The 17,174-nt window shown below is 38.1% G+C and overlaps 3 protein-coding genes across 3 annotated transcripts; 1 reads left to right on the top strand and 2 right to left on the bottom strand.

Annotated features, from left to right (window-relative positions):
• Nucleotides 1–3,273: 3,273 nt before the first annotated feature.
• Nucleotides 3,274–4,976, bottom strand: LOC142962913 (uncharacterized). Its single transcript, XM_076103595.1, has 6 exons — nt 4,934–4,976; nt 4,471–4,794; nt 3,948–4,301; nt 3,679–3,810; nt 3,507–3,556; nt 3,274–3,408 (listed from the first exon to the last, which is right to left on the bottom strand). Exons 1-6 carry the CDS (start codon nt 4,974–4,976, stop codon nt 3,274–3,276), a joined length of 1,038 nt encoding a protein of 345 aa, XP_075959710.1.
• A 2,635-nt stretch (nt 4,977–7,611) lies between these two features.
• On the bottom strand, nt 7,612–8,903 carry LOC142962912 (signal-regulatory protein beta-2-like). The gene is made up of 4 exons (XM_076103594.1): nt 8,861–8,903; nt 8,398–8,721; nt 7,898–8,251; nt 7,612–7,760 (listed from the first exon to the last, which is right to left on the bottom strand). The coding sequence occupies exons 1-4, from the start codon at nt 8,901–8,903 to the stop codon at nt 7,612–7,614; spliced, it is 870 nt and encodes a 289-aa protein (XP_075959709.1).
• Nucleotides 8,904–10,702: 1,799 nt separating this feature from the next.
• Nucleotides 10,703–16,703, top strand: LOC142962911 (immunoglobulin kappa light chain-like). The gene is made up of 5 exons (XM_076103593.1): nt 10,703–10,835; nt 14,290–14,634; nt 14,716–15,051; nt 15,566–15,597; nt 16,551–16,703. The coding sequence occupies exons 1-5, from the start codon at nt 10,703–10,705 to the stop codon at nt 16,701–16,703; spliced, it is 999 nt and encodes a 332-aa protein (XP_075959708.1).
• Nucleotides 16,704–17,174: the final 471 nt, after the last annotated feature.

The following is a 17,174-nucleotide window of genomic DNA, read 5'->3' as shown; positions in this document are numbered from 1 at the left end:
TTTAAAACATGCAGGCTATGCTGTAGCTAATGCTATTTCAAAAGTCCTCCTTTTCACCTTAGTGTTGATTGGACGTCCAAATTTAGACATTACACTACATTACAGTCATTTAGCAGACACTTTTATCCAAAGCGACTTACAATTCAGTATCTATCTATACACTGTAGGCACAGCTACGGGAGCAATTTGGGGTTAAGTGTCTTGCTCAAGGACACATTGACATGTGGCTAGTGGAGCCAGATCCTCTGATTGAAGGACGGCCCTGCTCTCCACTTAGCCACGGTCAACCCTGTGGCTTAGTAGACAATTATCAAAACATTGGAATCCAGCTCCAGGATGAGTTTAGCCTAGCTTAGCACAAACACAGGAAGCAAAACAGCTTGCCTATACTGAAAGAGGAAAATACTGTCTCATTTACATGTCGGATGTCATTAGCCAACAATACATCTAAAAAATCATATAGGATTAGTTTAGTTACAAAAGTGCGTGAATCCAGCAGGATCACTGTAAAACTGGACTTCAGCCGTTGGGCCGAGCAGTTGTTGGTCAGTAAATGGCTCCAGTGTGTAAAAACTGCTCATTAAGCAACTGATTTTTTCAAGAATCCACCTTGTCAGGCTTCAAGTTATGCGTTGGTGTCCAAACCGATCTGGTTCGGACCAATCAACATCCTGAAAGGATCTAGTGGCAGCAACAGGTATGTTTTAGGTGTGTGTAACGCAGTGGTGGGCCGTCAGGGCAAGCAAAGCCTTCTCTGCTGGCCTCGACAGAATCACAGTTATAGCTATTTTATAATTTAATTATTTTTCATAAATATACTACATGTATTTTAAATATTTTTTCCCATTAGCTTATTATCTCATTGCACAGCTACTGTCTTCCTCAGTTGCGCTACGTCCAGCACATCTTGTTTTAAGTAGAGCTTTTATCCAATCAGATTTGGCCCCTATGCTGTCTCTAAGCAAAAAAAGCTGCCCGGAGGCCTTCAGAGTTACAAGTGAATCCTTTTGCAGTTTAAGTGAATGGGGTCGATATTGTTGATTGTCATAGTCTTCAACCAATCAGATTTTTAGTTTGACATGTTGGGCGTATTCTTTGACATGTCAGAGCCGTCTAGCTGGCCTACAAGTACATGATTGGTCAGTGGGCTAGCGTGACATGTTGGGCGGTGACAATCTCAATATCTACTGCCTCTGATGAGCGGACATTTTCAACCCTCAAACGCATAAAAAGATATTCAAGAAATACAACTGGGGAGGCTCAACTGTCATCACTGGTGTCCATGGCAATCGAGAAGGACCTCTTGCTGGAACTGAAACGATGTTCTGTACAACTGTGTCATTAAACTCTTTGTTAACAAAGAATGGAGGATGAACTATGTCTGTATTAAATAGTGAACAGCAGCTTTGGTAAGTGAACTGCCTTTGTTTTTTTACATCTGCAGTCGCGTTACTACTGTGTTAATTTGTCTATCTTGTCGTTTTTATCATATGGTTAATATTGTTCTCTCTGATGTGAATAATATTTGAATGGCTCGTGCTCTTGAGTGTGTGGCGGAATGCGTTTTAGCACCGCAGTTTGGCTGGATTGATTTGTCATGCTTTGTTGTCATATAAATATATGTGACTGGTTCTTGTGAGTTTGTTCTTGTCATTGTGTTAATGAAGTTGATTTTGACTATATGTATTGTCCGTTAATGACAAAGCATCCTGTCATGTGCGTATTCATGTATCTGCACTCTGCAGTTAGTGTATTTGTAGGTGTTGAGCTTCATTTTTACATGAAACAAATAACCAGTAGGGGTTAGGGTTCGGACATTTGATTCTCTGTTTGGGCTTTTGTTTTCTTTTACAAAGCAGGAATTATGGTCTAGAGAAATGGGGGTTGTGTGGCGATTACTTTAGCCATGTTTGAATCGGTAGGGAACAGCTACCTAAACCCTGCTGGGAGTTTGTAGCGTGTGTGCTGCTGTTAGTTTTCCTGCTAAGCTAGTTTAGCATAGCGGGCCTCCCAGAACACACGTGCCTCACCCGAGTATAATGTCGTTCTTCTGTGGTGGGCGTGTCAGACAGCACGTTGCCTGTTATATCGGGTGGGAACATTATATTTCCCACAATTTAAGCTTCTGCATTTTCCAAATGCAATATTCAAACGTATTGTTCGGTTAGTAATGTGTACCGAACCGTGAGCCTCGTACTGAATGGTTCAATACGAATATGTGTATTGTTACACCACTAGAAACAAATACTAACCTGTAGCTGTGGCGTCATAATGAGGTTATTAGGAGATGGCTCAACTGTGGTAGGACAGCACTGAAGGCCCAGGTATAAAATACACGGACCGCCACACAGCTCAATGTAACTTTTTCACAACAACCCTCAAGGTTGTGATAAACCACCTGAACTTCAATACTAAAATAGTTTTTATAGGAATCACATCAACACATTACTTATTCAATTACTGTCTTTATTTGCAAATAGATTTAGACACACAGTATAGTTTTGTTGAGAGGCTTGATAGGGTGGAATGTAATTGTTTTTTCTTTTGCCCTGATTATTTAAAACAGTTTTAATATTTAGATCTCAAGTTCATTTAGGGTTAAGACATACTGTATGTCACATTGCTTTTCACTTGCAGGAATTATGAAAAATGTATGCAATCCTTATTTAATTGTTTTCATTATACTAGATGAACCCTGTGGATTTTATTCATGCAAATTCTATTTTCAAAGTAGTCTGTACATTTTTTTGTCCAGGAGCAAATGTGAGCACATTGCTCTGAGAAGTCTTCAAAAGAATGAAAATTGTTAAAATCAATGGATTTTAAGAGTGGTAAGAGATCAGCATGAGCAAAAACATTAAGCAATAAAAAAGGATTATGCTGTTTGAGCCTCCTGGTTTATTTCTGTAAAAGTATTGAACTAGTTTCTACTGCGCTGCAAACATTTAATAAAAAAATCAATCAATCTCCCTGTCTTGTACAAGATCAACTAACTAACGTTATTTACAAAATAAACCAATTATGACTAAACATTATCAATGAAATTATGCCATTATAAAAGAAAAGAGAAAACTTTTGAACAGACTGAAAACGGTACATCTTAGCATTGATACATATAGGAGAAGTTTACAGCCTTAAAACTGCACATCAGACGAAACACACAGATGGAAACCTTCCTCAACCCTCTGACTTTTTTAAGGTTGGTATATCAGATGTGAAGCAGCATATTAACAACAGTTTATACTAGCTTTAATTAGCAAATCCAGTAGATTGTTAATCTTTCACTAAAGTCCTGACATCAGTGTAGACGGTCTCTCCCTCTGCTGGTTTTACATTCTTTCTCTCTGCTCTGCCAGTTTTCCTCTTGGTGACGGTTGGTGCAGAATAAACCAACATGTCCTCATTTCTCTGAATAAATATGAAAAAAGCATATTTTAATTTCTATATATGTAGAGTGGAAAATGCCAATAACTTTTCCATTGTGATCTTTTCTTTATAAACCTTACCTGCTGACCTTGGTGGTCACCGCTGGCTGTTGCAGCATTTGTTTGCCGAGCTGTGTTATAAAATAAAAACAGAGATTTAGGATGAAAGACCCTGAAGGTTAATTTACACATATCAGTTGTGTTAATTCTGTAAAGTTAGCTTTTGCAAGATACTGTTAGAAACTTATATTACCGTTGCAACGATCACACGTTTTCCTCTTGATGGTGTAAATCAGGAAGGCAATAACAATCAGACTCATAGCCAGAGCTGCAACTAGCAGAATCAGAACTGTGTTGGTCTTCTGCAAATCCCACATGTTGAGTTCTGAAAGTATATGAAAATTAGCAAATAATTGAAGTTAACAACTATTTTGACAAGATGATATAAGGCATATGGTACAATTGCTTTGTGATACATGATCTAAATTAATCTTGATTTATATGGAAATGTTCTGCCGTTACCTTCAATTTCCAGTTTTGTTCCGCTTCCAAATAATATCTCTCCACATGTGGCCACAGCGCAGTAATACGTCTCGGCATCAGAGGAGCTGACGTTCTTAGAGAAGCTGTAGACACATTTCTGTGGAGAGTGAGGCTCAGGACTCTTCTCACATCCATCACTGGTTCCATGTGCATAGATGACACTAGGATAAGATTCATCTGATCCGGCTCTGAACCAGAACACACTCTGTTCTTCTGGACACGTTTTCTTCTCAGAGTCAGAGAGGACTGAACACTGCAGAGTCACGGAGCCTCCTGGACGGACTGGATCAGATGTACGCTCTTGTATGACGGCAGTGATATCAGGTTCTGGTCCTGAGAAATACAAACATGATAATAATGCTTTAGTGAGCATTGAAGTACTTAAACAATGTTTGTATATATAATGGCACACACTTTCCTATAAATTATGGAAACATGTACTATCTTTATACATACATGTAGGATAATTAAATTATGTAAACTACTTCTTATAAATGTTTACCTCCGATTCTCAGAAATGTTCCTTTCAAAAGTATCACATCAAGTCGGTTCACTCTTAAACAGTAGTAAACTCCAGTATCGCTTAGCTTTGCTTGATTAATATGCAGGAGAAATGTTCCAGGTCCTTGTTTTGTTGTAATGCGATGAGTCGTATTATCCTCAATATAATCAAAAGTGAATGTTCCTTTAAAGAATTCAGGTAAGTTTCCAGAAACAAGCCTGATCCAAAACAAGGTTGCTGTTTTCAGAGATGTATTGCGAACACAAGTCAAAGTCACATCTTGTCCAACACTCTTTGTCTCAATGATCAGATCATCTGTGCATCCTGAAAATATGAAGAGAAACACGGTTCAGTGATTATTAACAGAGAAAGAATCAGGTATGTTCTGCTAAATTACTGTAAGAACATGACAATGATATAAATATACATCTGAAGTAAATCTGACATTGCTACATGTACTTACGCCCCACTCTGAGAATCAGCAGTAAATAAAATACGATCATCATTTTCTTGTTAATCCACTTGAGACTGCAGTTAAATTAGATCAAATTAGAAGATGATGCGTCTTAATGTAATCATATCATGTGGGAGGGAACAGTTTCAGAGCAATCTGATTGGTCTGTCATTATTTTCCAACCTAAACAAATGAAACAACACCAACAGCGCACTTTTGTTTCATGGTGGGTTTCTACAACTGACACTGACTAAATATACCATGATTTGATTTAATACTAATGTGAACCACAGTTATACAAAAACAATCTGGTTAAAAAATAATTCATTCACTCGTGTACTACCATATTTATGAGGGATGTAGCCTGGTTTCCAGAAACCCTAAACTAGATTGCTGGTGCATTCTTTTGTGATTCATGGTGTGAGATGTTATCCCTGTCCAGGATGCACTAAGCCATTTCCTCCTCTCATGATTAAGGTGCAGTTAAAGTTAGGCAACAATAAAGACTTTGTTAAGGTTATGATCATTGGAATGGCAAATTAACAAGATTCAAGGGGGAATCCAGCTATTAAGTATTACACTCACAAAAAGTTGGAGAACTTACAAGAGACGGATACGATTCTTAACAAAGAGTGACTTGACTCAAAGTAGGAACTTTGAGTCAAGTCAAGCTCCAAAAACACTGGATCCTACGTTTCCTTTAGTGCAACTCAAAAGCGTCTTTCATTAGAGCTTCACTGACTAGTATAAGTCTCTTAAACTTAAACGCTCCAGTTTGCAGTGCAGCATTTTAGTTATACATTTCTCTCCAAACCCACTGATGGATGTAAATGACAAATTGCAAACAAACCAGACTGAATTACTGCCACTCATTATGTTTGTGTGTTAGCTTACACATTTAAGGATTGAAGCATTTATACAAATAACTGAGATCCAGTTGCTTTGTGGCTAACTCATGGCTCTAACATGTCCAGCTTCAGGATTCGATTCGATTCCAAGTGTGTAAAACATGCAAAACAATTTAATTCAAAATGCTAACAGTTTGTCGGGATGCTGTCGAAAGAAGAGTGCCAAACTCTAAATGCTTTACAATCCAGCGTCTCTGCCAATTTAAGCCTTTGTTTGTGTTTTCTTCACACAATTGAGTGCTTGTATTTGTGCACATATTCAGCATATTGCATGTCCTCTCTTTTCTGCAGTAAATGGCTCCTCTGTGTTAGACTGTTCCAACTCCTCCCCTCTGGTAGGCGCTACAGAGCACTGTACGCCAAAACCACCAGACACAGGAACAGCTTCTTTCCACTGGCCGTCTCTCTCATGAACAATTAATCAGACATACTGCACTATTATCTGCACTAATATCCCAAATCCATTGTCCATTGTCATTGTTGTTGTTCTTTATGTTAACATATATTCTTGGATATATATTTATATTTATATTGTACATAGTAGTTACATGTTAAAGCTTAGTTTCTCTGTTCTACTTTGTTGTCTTTAATGTCCTTGTTTCTATATTTTTCTTGTTTATTTGTATATTCTATGTATGTACGTTGAGAGCAATGTGAAAACCGGAGTCAATTCCATATATGCGTATACATCAGGGCCAATAAAGCTGATTCTGATTCTGATTCTGAGTAAGAAGAACAAAGAACAGCACTGAAGGCTTTATTTTTCTGTTGACCAGTAAAGGACCATGAAAACCAGAAGAAACTGTCAGAGAAGGTGTATTGTGTCACCTGTGTGCATGTGATTAAAATCAAAATATTGCTGCACATCGCGACCTTAAAATACACACATGCAGTCAGTAAGACCGATCTCTTTTCTTCAGATCGGATTCAAACTTCAAAATGTACTGGTACAAGCAGTATCTTGGATATATGGTCCAACCAGTCGCTGCAATAGTTTTTGGGAGAATGACAGTTTGTGAGCAATTTAACAACTCATGGTTCACAGCAACAACAGGGAACACTCAGTGTTTGTGCCATGTTTTTATTGCATGGAAATGATTTACATTATAACTCCTCTCCATTTATGTTTAACTGAATCATGCAGATCGTAATCAGTAGAAATCTTTCTCAGTGAAACAAAGTCAATGCTCATGTTTTATCACGGTAAAGACGACAGAGTAAAGGACTAGAAGTATCACATTTGACAAAGACAAAGTGTGTGTGACAGTAAAGTATCAGTGGGACGGTCTAAAACAAAATATTTAATCCAGATATACATGAAATACTAAATATTACATAATAGCCACATAGAACAGTCTTTAACTTTAAAAAGAATAACATCAGCACACATACGGTACCAACTGATCTCAAACATTGCACTTAACATGCTAATCCAACCCAAAAGCCTTAACAGCAGCATAGATCCTCTCTCTCTCCGCTGCTTTTGCGTTCCTCGTTCCACCAGTGCCAGATTCCATCACGGTAAAGACGACAGTAGAATAAATCCATGTGTCTTCATTTCTCTGAGGAAATGTATTGCACATTATGAAAGATGACAAATGCCAATAAAATACCAATAGTGATTTTGGATAAGTTGATCTTACCTTTAAATTCCTTTTTGCAACATTTTCAAGTAGAGAAACAGCTGCTACAATATGAAATAAACAAAAAGAATATAATGAGATAAAAATGGATACGGATGCACTAGTTTGTTACAACACTAATGATAATAACTAACTGTTAGAAACATATATTACCGTTGCAACGATCACACATTTTCATCTTGATGGTATGAATCAGGAAGGCAATAACAATCAGACTCACAGCCAGAGCTGCAACTAGCAGAATCAGAACTGTGTTGGTCTTCTGCAAATCCCACATGTTGAGTGCTGAAACAATATGAAAATGAGCAAAAAATTGAAGTTAACAACTATTTTGACAAGATGATATAAGGCATATGGTACAATTGCTTTGTGATACATGATCTAAATTAATCTTGATTTATATGGAAATGTTCTGCCGTTACCTTCAATTTCAAGTTGTCTTCCGTTTCCAAATAATATCTCTCCACATGTGGCCACAGCGCAGTAATAAGTCCCGGCATCAGAGGAGCTGACGTTCTTAGAGAAGCTGTAGACACATTTCTGTGGAGAGTGAGGCTCAGGACTCTTCTCACATCCATCACTGGTTCCATGTGCATAAATGACACTAGGATAAGATTCATCTGATCCGGCTCTGAACCAGAACACACTCTGTTCTTCTGGACACGTTTTCTCCTCAGAGTCAGAGAGGACTGAACACTGCAGAGTCACGGAGCCTCCTGGACGGACTGGATCAGATGTACGCTCTTGTATGACGGCAGTGATATCAGGTTCTGGTCCTGAGAAATACAAACATGATAATAATGCTTTAGTGAGCATTGAAGTACTTAAACAATGTTTTTATATATAATGGCACACACTTTCCTATAAATTATGGAAATATGTACTCTCTTTATACATACATGAAGGATAATTAAATGTTTACCTCCAATTCTCAGAAATGTTCCTTTCAAAAGTATCACATCAAGTTGGTTCACTCTTAAACAGTAGTAAACTCCAGTATCGCTTAGCTTTGCTTGATGAATATGCAGGAGAAATGTTCCAGGTCCTTGTTTTGTTGTAATGTGAGGAGTCGTATTAACACCATCATCATCAAAAATGTGTGTTCCTTTAAAGAATTCAGGTAAGTTTCCAGAAACAAGTCTGATCCAAAACAAGGTTGCTATGTCCAGAGTTGTAATGCGAGGACAAGTCAAAGTCACATCTTGTCCAACACTCTTTGTCTCAATGATCAGATCATCTGTGCATCCTGAAAATATGAAGAGAAACACGGTTCAGTGATTATTAACAGAGAAAGAATCAGGTATGTCCTGCTAAATTACTGTAAGAACATGACAATGATATAAATATATATCTGAAGTTAATCTGACATTGCTACATGTACTTACGCCCCACTCTGAGAATCAGCAGTAAATAAAATACGATCATCATTTTCTTGTTAATCCACTTGAGACTGCAGTTAAATTAGATCAAATTAGAAGATGATGTGTCTTAATGTAATCATATCATGTGGGAGGGAACAGTTTCAGAGCAATCTGATTGGCCTGTCATTATTTCCCAACCTAAACTAATGAAACAACACCAACAGCTCACTTTTGTTTCATGGTGGGTTTCTACAACTGACACTGACTAAATATGACATGATTTAATACTAATGTGAACCACAGTTATACAGAAACAATTTAGTTTAAAAAAAAGTATATTTCATTCACTCTTACTACCATATTTATGAGGGATGTAGCCTGGTTTCTAGAAACCCTAAACTAGATTGCTGGTGCATTCTTTTGTGGTTCATGGGGTGAGATGTTATCCCTGTCCAGGATGCACTAAGCCATTTCCTTCCTGAAAGATTAAGGTGCAGTTAAAGTTAGGCAACAATAAAGCCTTTGTTAAGGTTATGATCATTGAAATGGCAAATTAACAAGATTTAAGGGGGAATCCAGCAATTAAGTATTACACTCACAAAAAGTTGGAGAACTTAAAAGAGATGGATTAAATTTGTGGTCAAAATTGAAGCAGCAGAGGCAAAGACATCCTGATTCTTTGTTCCTACAATGAGTCAAGCTCCAAAAACACTGGATCCTACGTTTCCTTTTATGAAACTCAAAAGAGTCTTTCATTAGAGCTTCACTGACGAGTATAAGTCTCTTAAACTTAAACGCTCCAGTTTGCAGTGCAGAATTTTAGTTATAAATGTCTCTCCAAACCCACTGATGGATGCAAATGACAAATTGCAAACAAACCAGACTGAATTACTGCCACTCATCATGTTTGTGTGTTAGCTTACACATTTAAGGATTGTAGGATTTATGCATCAAAACTGAGATCCAGTTGCTTTGTGCTAACTCATGGCTCTAACATGTCCAGCTTTAGGATTCGATTCAAATTGATTCCAAGTGTGTAAAAATTCGAAATGCTAAGAGTTTGTCGGGATGCTGTCTAAAGAAGAGTGCCAAGCTCTAAGTGCTTTACAATCCAGCGTCCCTGCCAATTTAAGCCTTTGTTTGTGTTTTCTTCACACAGTTGAGTGCTTGTATTTGTGCACATATTCAGCATATTACATGTCCTCTCTTTTCTGCAGTAAATGGCTCCTCTGTGTTAGACTGTTCCAACTCCTCCCCTCTGGTAGGCGCTACAGAGCACTGTACGCCAAAACCACCAGACACAGGAACAGCTTCTTTCCACTGGCCGTCTCTCTCATGAACAATTAATCAGACATACTGCACTATTATCTGCACTAATATCCCAAATCCATTGTCCATTACCATTGTTGTTGTTCTTTATGTTCATATATATTCTTGGATATATATTTATATTGTACATAATAGGTAAATGTTAAAGCTTAGTTTCTCTGTTCTACTTTGTTGTCTTTAATGTCCTTGTTTTTATATTTTTCTTGTTTATTTGTATATTCTATGTATGTACGTTGAGAGCAATGTGAAAACCGGAATCAAATTCCATGCCTATACAAACGGTAGATTAACAATGAACTTTTTTAAACTGGCTTGTCCCTTTGAATATAAATGCATGACATGTAATTTATCTGTAAATATGTAGGTCTATGTTTCTGGGCCAAACAGAAAATTCTACAACATTGTCTGCAGCACTCAGTTAATCAGGAATGTATTGATCAGTTTGATTTGTGTGCAGAAAAGAAGCATTCATCCATTTGCCATCACGATACACAGAGATAGAGACATGTTAAATGTTATGCACGCTAGCCAATTCAGATGCTCCACATCATCAATGATGACCCGCCCACTCCTGCCTGTCAGTCATATCAGCAGGAAGAGCACAGCGTACAGAGGAGGGCGGTTAAACCATCCCTCCTCTATACTCACATCACTTCTTTTCAGAGGGCTGGTGAGAGGCCGCAGCAGAGCGCCACTCTCACAGTATCACATTCACCTGGAGGCGATTTAAAGTTTCTGACCCGTATATATTTATCTGTCCAGTGTGAACGAGGGACAAAACCCCAAATAAAACAATATAATCAATAACAAGGTGATTATCATGAAACAATCCTGGGTCACTTTATTTGCAGCGGTTGACATCCTCACACTAACATTAAAATGCAGCCCAGTACAACACCACAAACTCCAGCGTTAAAATAATTATCAAAACAGCGTTAAGGTTTCCTGACAACTTGAAGGTTGTATGGAGACAGAAATTAGAAAGACAACCTATCTATCTACAGTTTAGGACCGAAACTTCCGTCACACTTGTTAGACCGGCTCGTTGTGGTTTGTGGCCTTCATCAGGTTCAACGTATCGTTGACAACGAGCCAAAACACGCTTTGTACTTTCACACACAAACGGACAGAAATAGACACACATTCACAGTCACCACTGACAAACAAATGATGCGTGGAAACTTAAGCATTGCTGTAGCCGGGCCTCAAACTAATGTGTCAATACAAACCTACCTTTCTCTGTTTTAGCCTCAGGAAGCTCGGCTTGAACAATGTTTTACCTTTTAATAACACACTTGTTTTGATGATTGTTATTCATATCACATCAACTTACAGGAGTAGGTTAAGGGTTCAGGAGGGTCGGACAAACGCACCCAGTCACGCTATGTCCTGACCATTTCTCATCACGCTCCTCTGCAGTGTTGTGCTGTTCATTTGTAATTGCTGTCAGAGGGGGAGGTGCTCATCCTTCACTGGACCCACTCTGGTCTATTTGTCTATGCAGAATTTTTAACCTTGATCTTAAGTTAAGTTTGCCTGATTATCTACAAATAGGTGAGCCAGCCTTGCTTAAGTCTGTGGTGCAGTGACAGACTCAGGTGGTGAATAAATCTGCAGATTAAAACACAACATATTATATGCATCTGTGATATTTTAAGACTGCACATGCATACGGTCGTAGATGGTTGCATCTTAAAAACATGAAGGATAGACAGTATCTATACTTTAAATGAACACAGCAACAAGTAAAAATAAAACAATAAGTTTGCCTGCTGAAGCTTATTGTAGCTCTTCCCTCACTACACATCCTGTTGAATAGTCTGTTGACAGTAAACAGCCTTGAAGGTGGTCAAAGGGTGTAAAAGTGGCCCACCACAGCTTCAGTCTGTCAGTGCAGCTGTTGCATGTGGCATTGCTTGCTCCTCTCGCTACATGCAGAAGGGATTTACAAAGTGCTGTGAGACCAGACAGATTGACGGGTTTATTCAATTGAGTAGTTGTCCCCTTACATTTTTTACATTGTATATGTTTTAAAATGGAAACTAATTGTATCTACAACATATAATGCTCAGTATGTGTTTTTGTTGGCCATACTTTGCTCTACAGTTGAGGGAAGTTGTGGTGGACAGCTACACAGCAGTTCACTGGTGAAAAACACTGACAGTCTATTTGATCCCTCTCACTTTGTGTCTTAATGTGCATTTCAAAGCAGACATTTAGACTTGTGAAACACACAAGTGTAACTAGTAACATCATTCATTAAATGGGCCTGTCCTTAATGTTATTGGTTTTACTAGTGCTTTTTGTGCTAAAACAAATCAAAGTATCTGTTATTAAAAAAGAGGAAATGATAAGCAAACTGTCACGAATTCCCCTTCATATTAGTTTGTTTTCATCCTGTCTGCTTGTTTTATTAACTCTCCTGTCATTTCAGATCCTACCATTCACACCCGATCAGCTCTCATTCCCCTCACCTGGTCCTCCACACCCATCTCACCTGCAGCCCATTCCCTCATTAGCCCTCACTATGTAGGTCCCCTCACTTGCACTTGTTCCCTGCCAGATTGTCTTGTGTGTTATTGCCAAGTTCTCCAGCGTACCTTTATATTGTTCATGATCTGCCTGTTTTCGACCTTCGATTTTTGCCTGCCCCTTATTAGATTTGTTCGCCTGTTTGACTGACCTCCCGGTTTTGACCCTGCCTGAACTCTAGTAAAAGAACTGAACTTGTATCTTGTCTCTGAGTTGTGCTTTTGGGTTTCTAGTGTCTGTAATCCTTACACAAACAGCTATTTAAGAGTGCTTGCAAGACCATCAAGATTCAGATCAGTTTGAATAAGTCCATTGTCCATTATGAGTTGATAAAACTGCAATGCTTTATCATAATTACAAATTGTACATTTACATGAGCTCTCTTTCTCCCACTTTAACCAGTGACATTTTCTTTGTGGCTTTGGCCACATTTCGTCTCACCTTTCTCCGCAACTGTCATTAAAGCCTGCAGGCTATGCTGTAGCTAATGCTATTTCAAAAGTCCTCCTTTTCACCTCTTAGTGTTGATTGGACGTCCAAATTTAGACAATTATCAAAACATTGGAATCCAGCTCCAGGATGAGTTTAGCCTAGCTTAGCACAAACACAGGAAGTAAAACATCTAGCCTACATTGAAAGAGGAAAATGCTGTCTCATTTACATGTCAGATGTCATTAGCAAACAAGCTAACCAACAATATATCCAAAAATTCATTGAGGCTTAGTTCAGTTACAAAAGTGCGTGAGGCAGCAGGATCACTGTAAAACTGGACTTCAGCCGTGAGGCCGAGAATAGGGGCTTGGCCCCGTTACATCAGATCTGGAGCGTATTTCTTCAGTGAAAGAACAAAGTACAGCGCTGAAGACTTTTCTCGAAGGAGAGGGTGTCTGTTCCTGACTGACGGTGATACACAGATGGTTCATCCAATCACCTGCTGAGTACTTTCTTTTTTGTTCTGTGTAACAAACCATCTGCCACTCCAAGTTAATTTGAAGTTATGGAATTGTCTTGCAAAAAACAAATGTAAAATGTGTATTGTGTCACCTGTGTGCATGTGCATGTGATTAAAATCAAAAATATTTCTCCACATCGTGACCGATAAGACTGATTTTGCTGTTGTTGAAAGACTTTCAGTACTTGCTCTTAAATAGGCCAAAAAAAACACAAAAAATGGTTATCACAGAAACAATACATTTAGTCATGCAGTCTGAATAAAGACACCGCTTTGAAAATACAACAAATACTCAGAATATGTAGATTTCCTATCTAATGAAAATAGATCAAAGGTTGAAGAAATGAAGGGGGACGGTCATTTTCTATGTTTCAGCCAATCATTCTACTTTGTAAACCTTGATCACCTTGTGACTACATCTTCCACTTGGTTGTGTGACATCAGTAGTGCAAGACACGAGTGCTGTACCACAATGATCGGAGGACTGGCTGCTTTGATTCTACTTTGTACAGTGTGTAAGTGCAACTCTTAACTACTTTGAGAAAGACACGACCATGTATTAATCTTTGGAAGGGTTCATACTTTACCTGTTTACTTATCTTGTGCTTTAACTTTGTTACATTCTGTCTCTTTTCTTCAGATCTGATTCAAACTGCAGAGGATCCTCACCAGCTCTCTTTGACTTTGACTGAACTTGGTGGAAATGTTACTTTGCAGTGTTCAGTTTCTGAAACGGAAGACAAATCATTTTACTGGTACAAGCAGCCTCTTGGATATATGGTCCAACAGGTAGTTACTGTTATTGTTGGCAGTGTGACACGAAGTGAGCAATTTAACAACCCACGTTTCGAAGTCACAGAGCGGAACGCTCAGTATTTTCTAACCATTAGAAATATCAGCAAAGAGGACGAAGCGACATACTTCTGTGTCCATAGAGCAAGATATTCACAGAGTTTTGTTAATGGCACCTTCTTGGTTGTGAAAGGTAAAATACATTTTTCTTTTGCCACATTTAATAATTTTAATTATTCATTCTTATTAATGCATTTTTACCTGAATCATGCAGATCTTAATCAGCAGAAATCTTTCTACGTGAAACAAAGTCCGGAGACTGAGTCGGTCCAGCCGGGTGACTCAGTGACTCTCCAGTGTTCACTTCTCTCCAAGAACAAAGAAAACAGAGTCCAGTGTCCAGGTGAACACAGTGTGCACTGGTTCAGATCTGGATCAGGAGAATCTCATCCAGGCATCATTTACACTCACAGTGATAAACAAGAAGAAAGAAGTTGTGTCTACAGTCTGTCCAAAACTATACAGACCTCCTCTGATGCTGGGACTTACTACTGTGCTGTGGCCACATGTGGAGAGATCCTGTTTGGTGAAGGAACCAAAGTGGAGACAAGTACGTTTTTACAGTTGTATTTAAATCATATTTGTTTTATTTAAAATCAATGTAATTATTATTAGTGGTAGTTTATTTTTAAGTTTAAGAGGATAACTAAGAGTTTCTAAAAAATTTGAAGCCTTAGTTATCAACTAAATTTAATAATTATTTCATAGAGACAGTAAGTTATTAAGTTATAACAGAAATTATAAATGAATGAGCCTATGAGGACCTATGAGCCTTGGTTTTTCAAGTTGCATTTATAAATCAGTGTTCATTACTTTCTTCAGCTCAAATAAAAGAGTATTTTTGACGAAACGCTTTATGAAACATAGGCTTACCAATTGTGCCTCCTAATAGTTTTCTAAATGTCACTGTGTTTCCAATAACATAAGGTTACTCCCAAGAGTCCATAATTACATAATGCTTACTCTCTTCGTGATTCAGGATCAGAACAGGACCCAGTTGTCCTTGTGCTTGGAGTGCTGTTGGCCTGCTGTGTGATTGTGATAGTCGTCCTTATTTTCTTCAGAAATCAAAGGAAAGTTTGCAAAAATTGCAAAGGTAGGTTCACCGTATTTTACTTTAGTTTCTGTTTGCTTTTTGAGATTGTACCATAAAGCTCTGAATGAAGGAAAATACTTTGCAGTTAAAACAGAACATGTGTGTTTCAGTTCATACTATCTCTGAAATATAATGGAATGATGGACAATCCATCAAATAAGTCTTCTTTAGGTCAACATACTGTCCATTTGTGTGTCTATTCAACAGAATATGAGGATTGTTCAAACCAGCGAGTCATTTTCATTGTCCCTCTGAGACATGTCCGACCACACTATCCTGTTACAGCAGGAAAATATTGAACATCCAATTTCAGAAGTCAGTCATTACAAACTATCATCCGTCCCTCGAGTAAATCACGTCTCCCTGACTGCAGAAAGCTTAGTGGAGCTCTTCAGTGCTTATCATTGGGCTTATTACAGAAGTAAATATGTTGAAGTGTGAAGCCAAAACTGAAAATGTGATCCACATAATGACAAAATTCACAGCGATATGTGTACACGCATTATGAAGTCTTTGTTTTTATATCAACAGGAGCAGAGAGTGCTTCCCATCATCTTGGACATGACAGGTCAACTGTGGATCAGTCAAATGATCTGGTAAATATGTGGCAGCGTGCTGTCTGATTTACACCGGCTAGCGATCTAGATGTGGATGTGTGATAAATATACTGCCACTAATCCTCTGGACAAAACACACATAATATTATACTCATAACATACAAGACAAATCTAATTAACTGTTGAGTAGCTACGTACAACATAATATCTGTTACTATATGACGAATGAGGTAAAAGTCAAGAGGATTAAATATAGTACTGATGACTGAGAAAATACATAAAAAAAGTATGTTAAGATCGATGTAAAGTCGCTGTAAAATAATCTTTACTCTAGATTTTGTGTTGAGCAGCCCAAATCTATGAAATATTCATCATTAACACAAATATTTCTTGCAGGATGCTGAAGCAAAGGGAATAAACTATGCAGCACTGGATTTCTCCAAACGGAAAGTGAAAAGAGAGAAGAGGAAGAAGAGAGAGTCGCCACAAGAGTGTGAGTACTCTGTTGTTAGAGCAGATTACCACAACCAGCAACACCCTTCTCCATAGAAAGAGCAGGGCCCGTGCAGAGGCCCCAAAGTCTCCACAGAGAGCTTCAGCATTGGTCTGCTCGTACAGAACTTTTTATTCCCAACTGATATTCGATAGTGACAGAAGGAAGTTGTGTATCAGAATGTGTACATCTTCTAAAAAAATGTTGCATGCTGATTTTGTGAAAGAGCACCAGATTTTCAGTTGCTTTGTGAATTCGTAGCCACAGAAAGTGTAGTTGTATAACATCAAGGTCATCATGTCTGTGGCCTTGTTTACTTTAGTTATTTTGTTGACATAAAGATGGATATTTATATTGTCTCTTCATATGAAATAACCACATCTTCACTCATCACAAATAGTACAAAAAGGATCCTTTCAGTTTACTGGGGTAAATTTCGCCAAAGGCTTCTCCGTATGTCAGTTTTTCACTTCAGGTCTGCTTCCACTTTTATCCCTTTTTAAGAGGTAATTTTTTTGGTATGAAAA

This window comes from Anarhichas minor, unplaced genomic scaffold, assembly GCF_050575085.1.
Source record: "Anarhichas minor isolate MPS153535 unplaced genomic scaffold, ASM5057508v1 ptg000028l, whole genome shotgun sequence".
Taxonomy (NCBI): Eukaryota; Metazoa; Chordata; class Actinopteri; order Perciformes; family Anarhichadidae; genus Anarhichas; species Anarhichas minor.
This window is presented reverse-complemented; position numbering and strand designations above follow the sequence as displayed.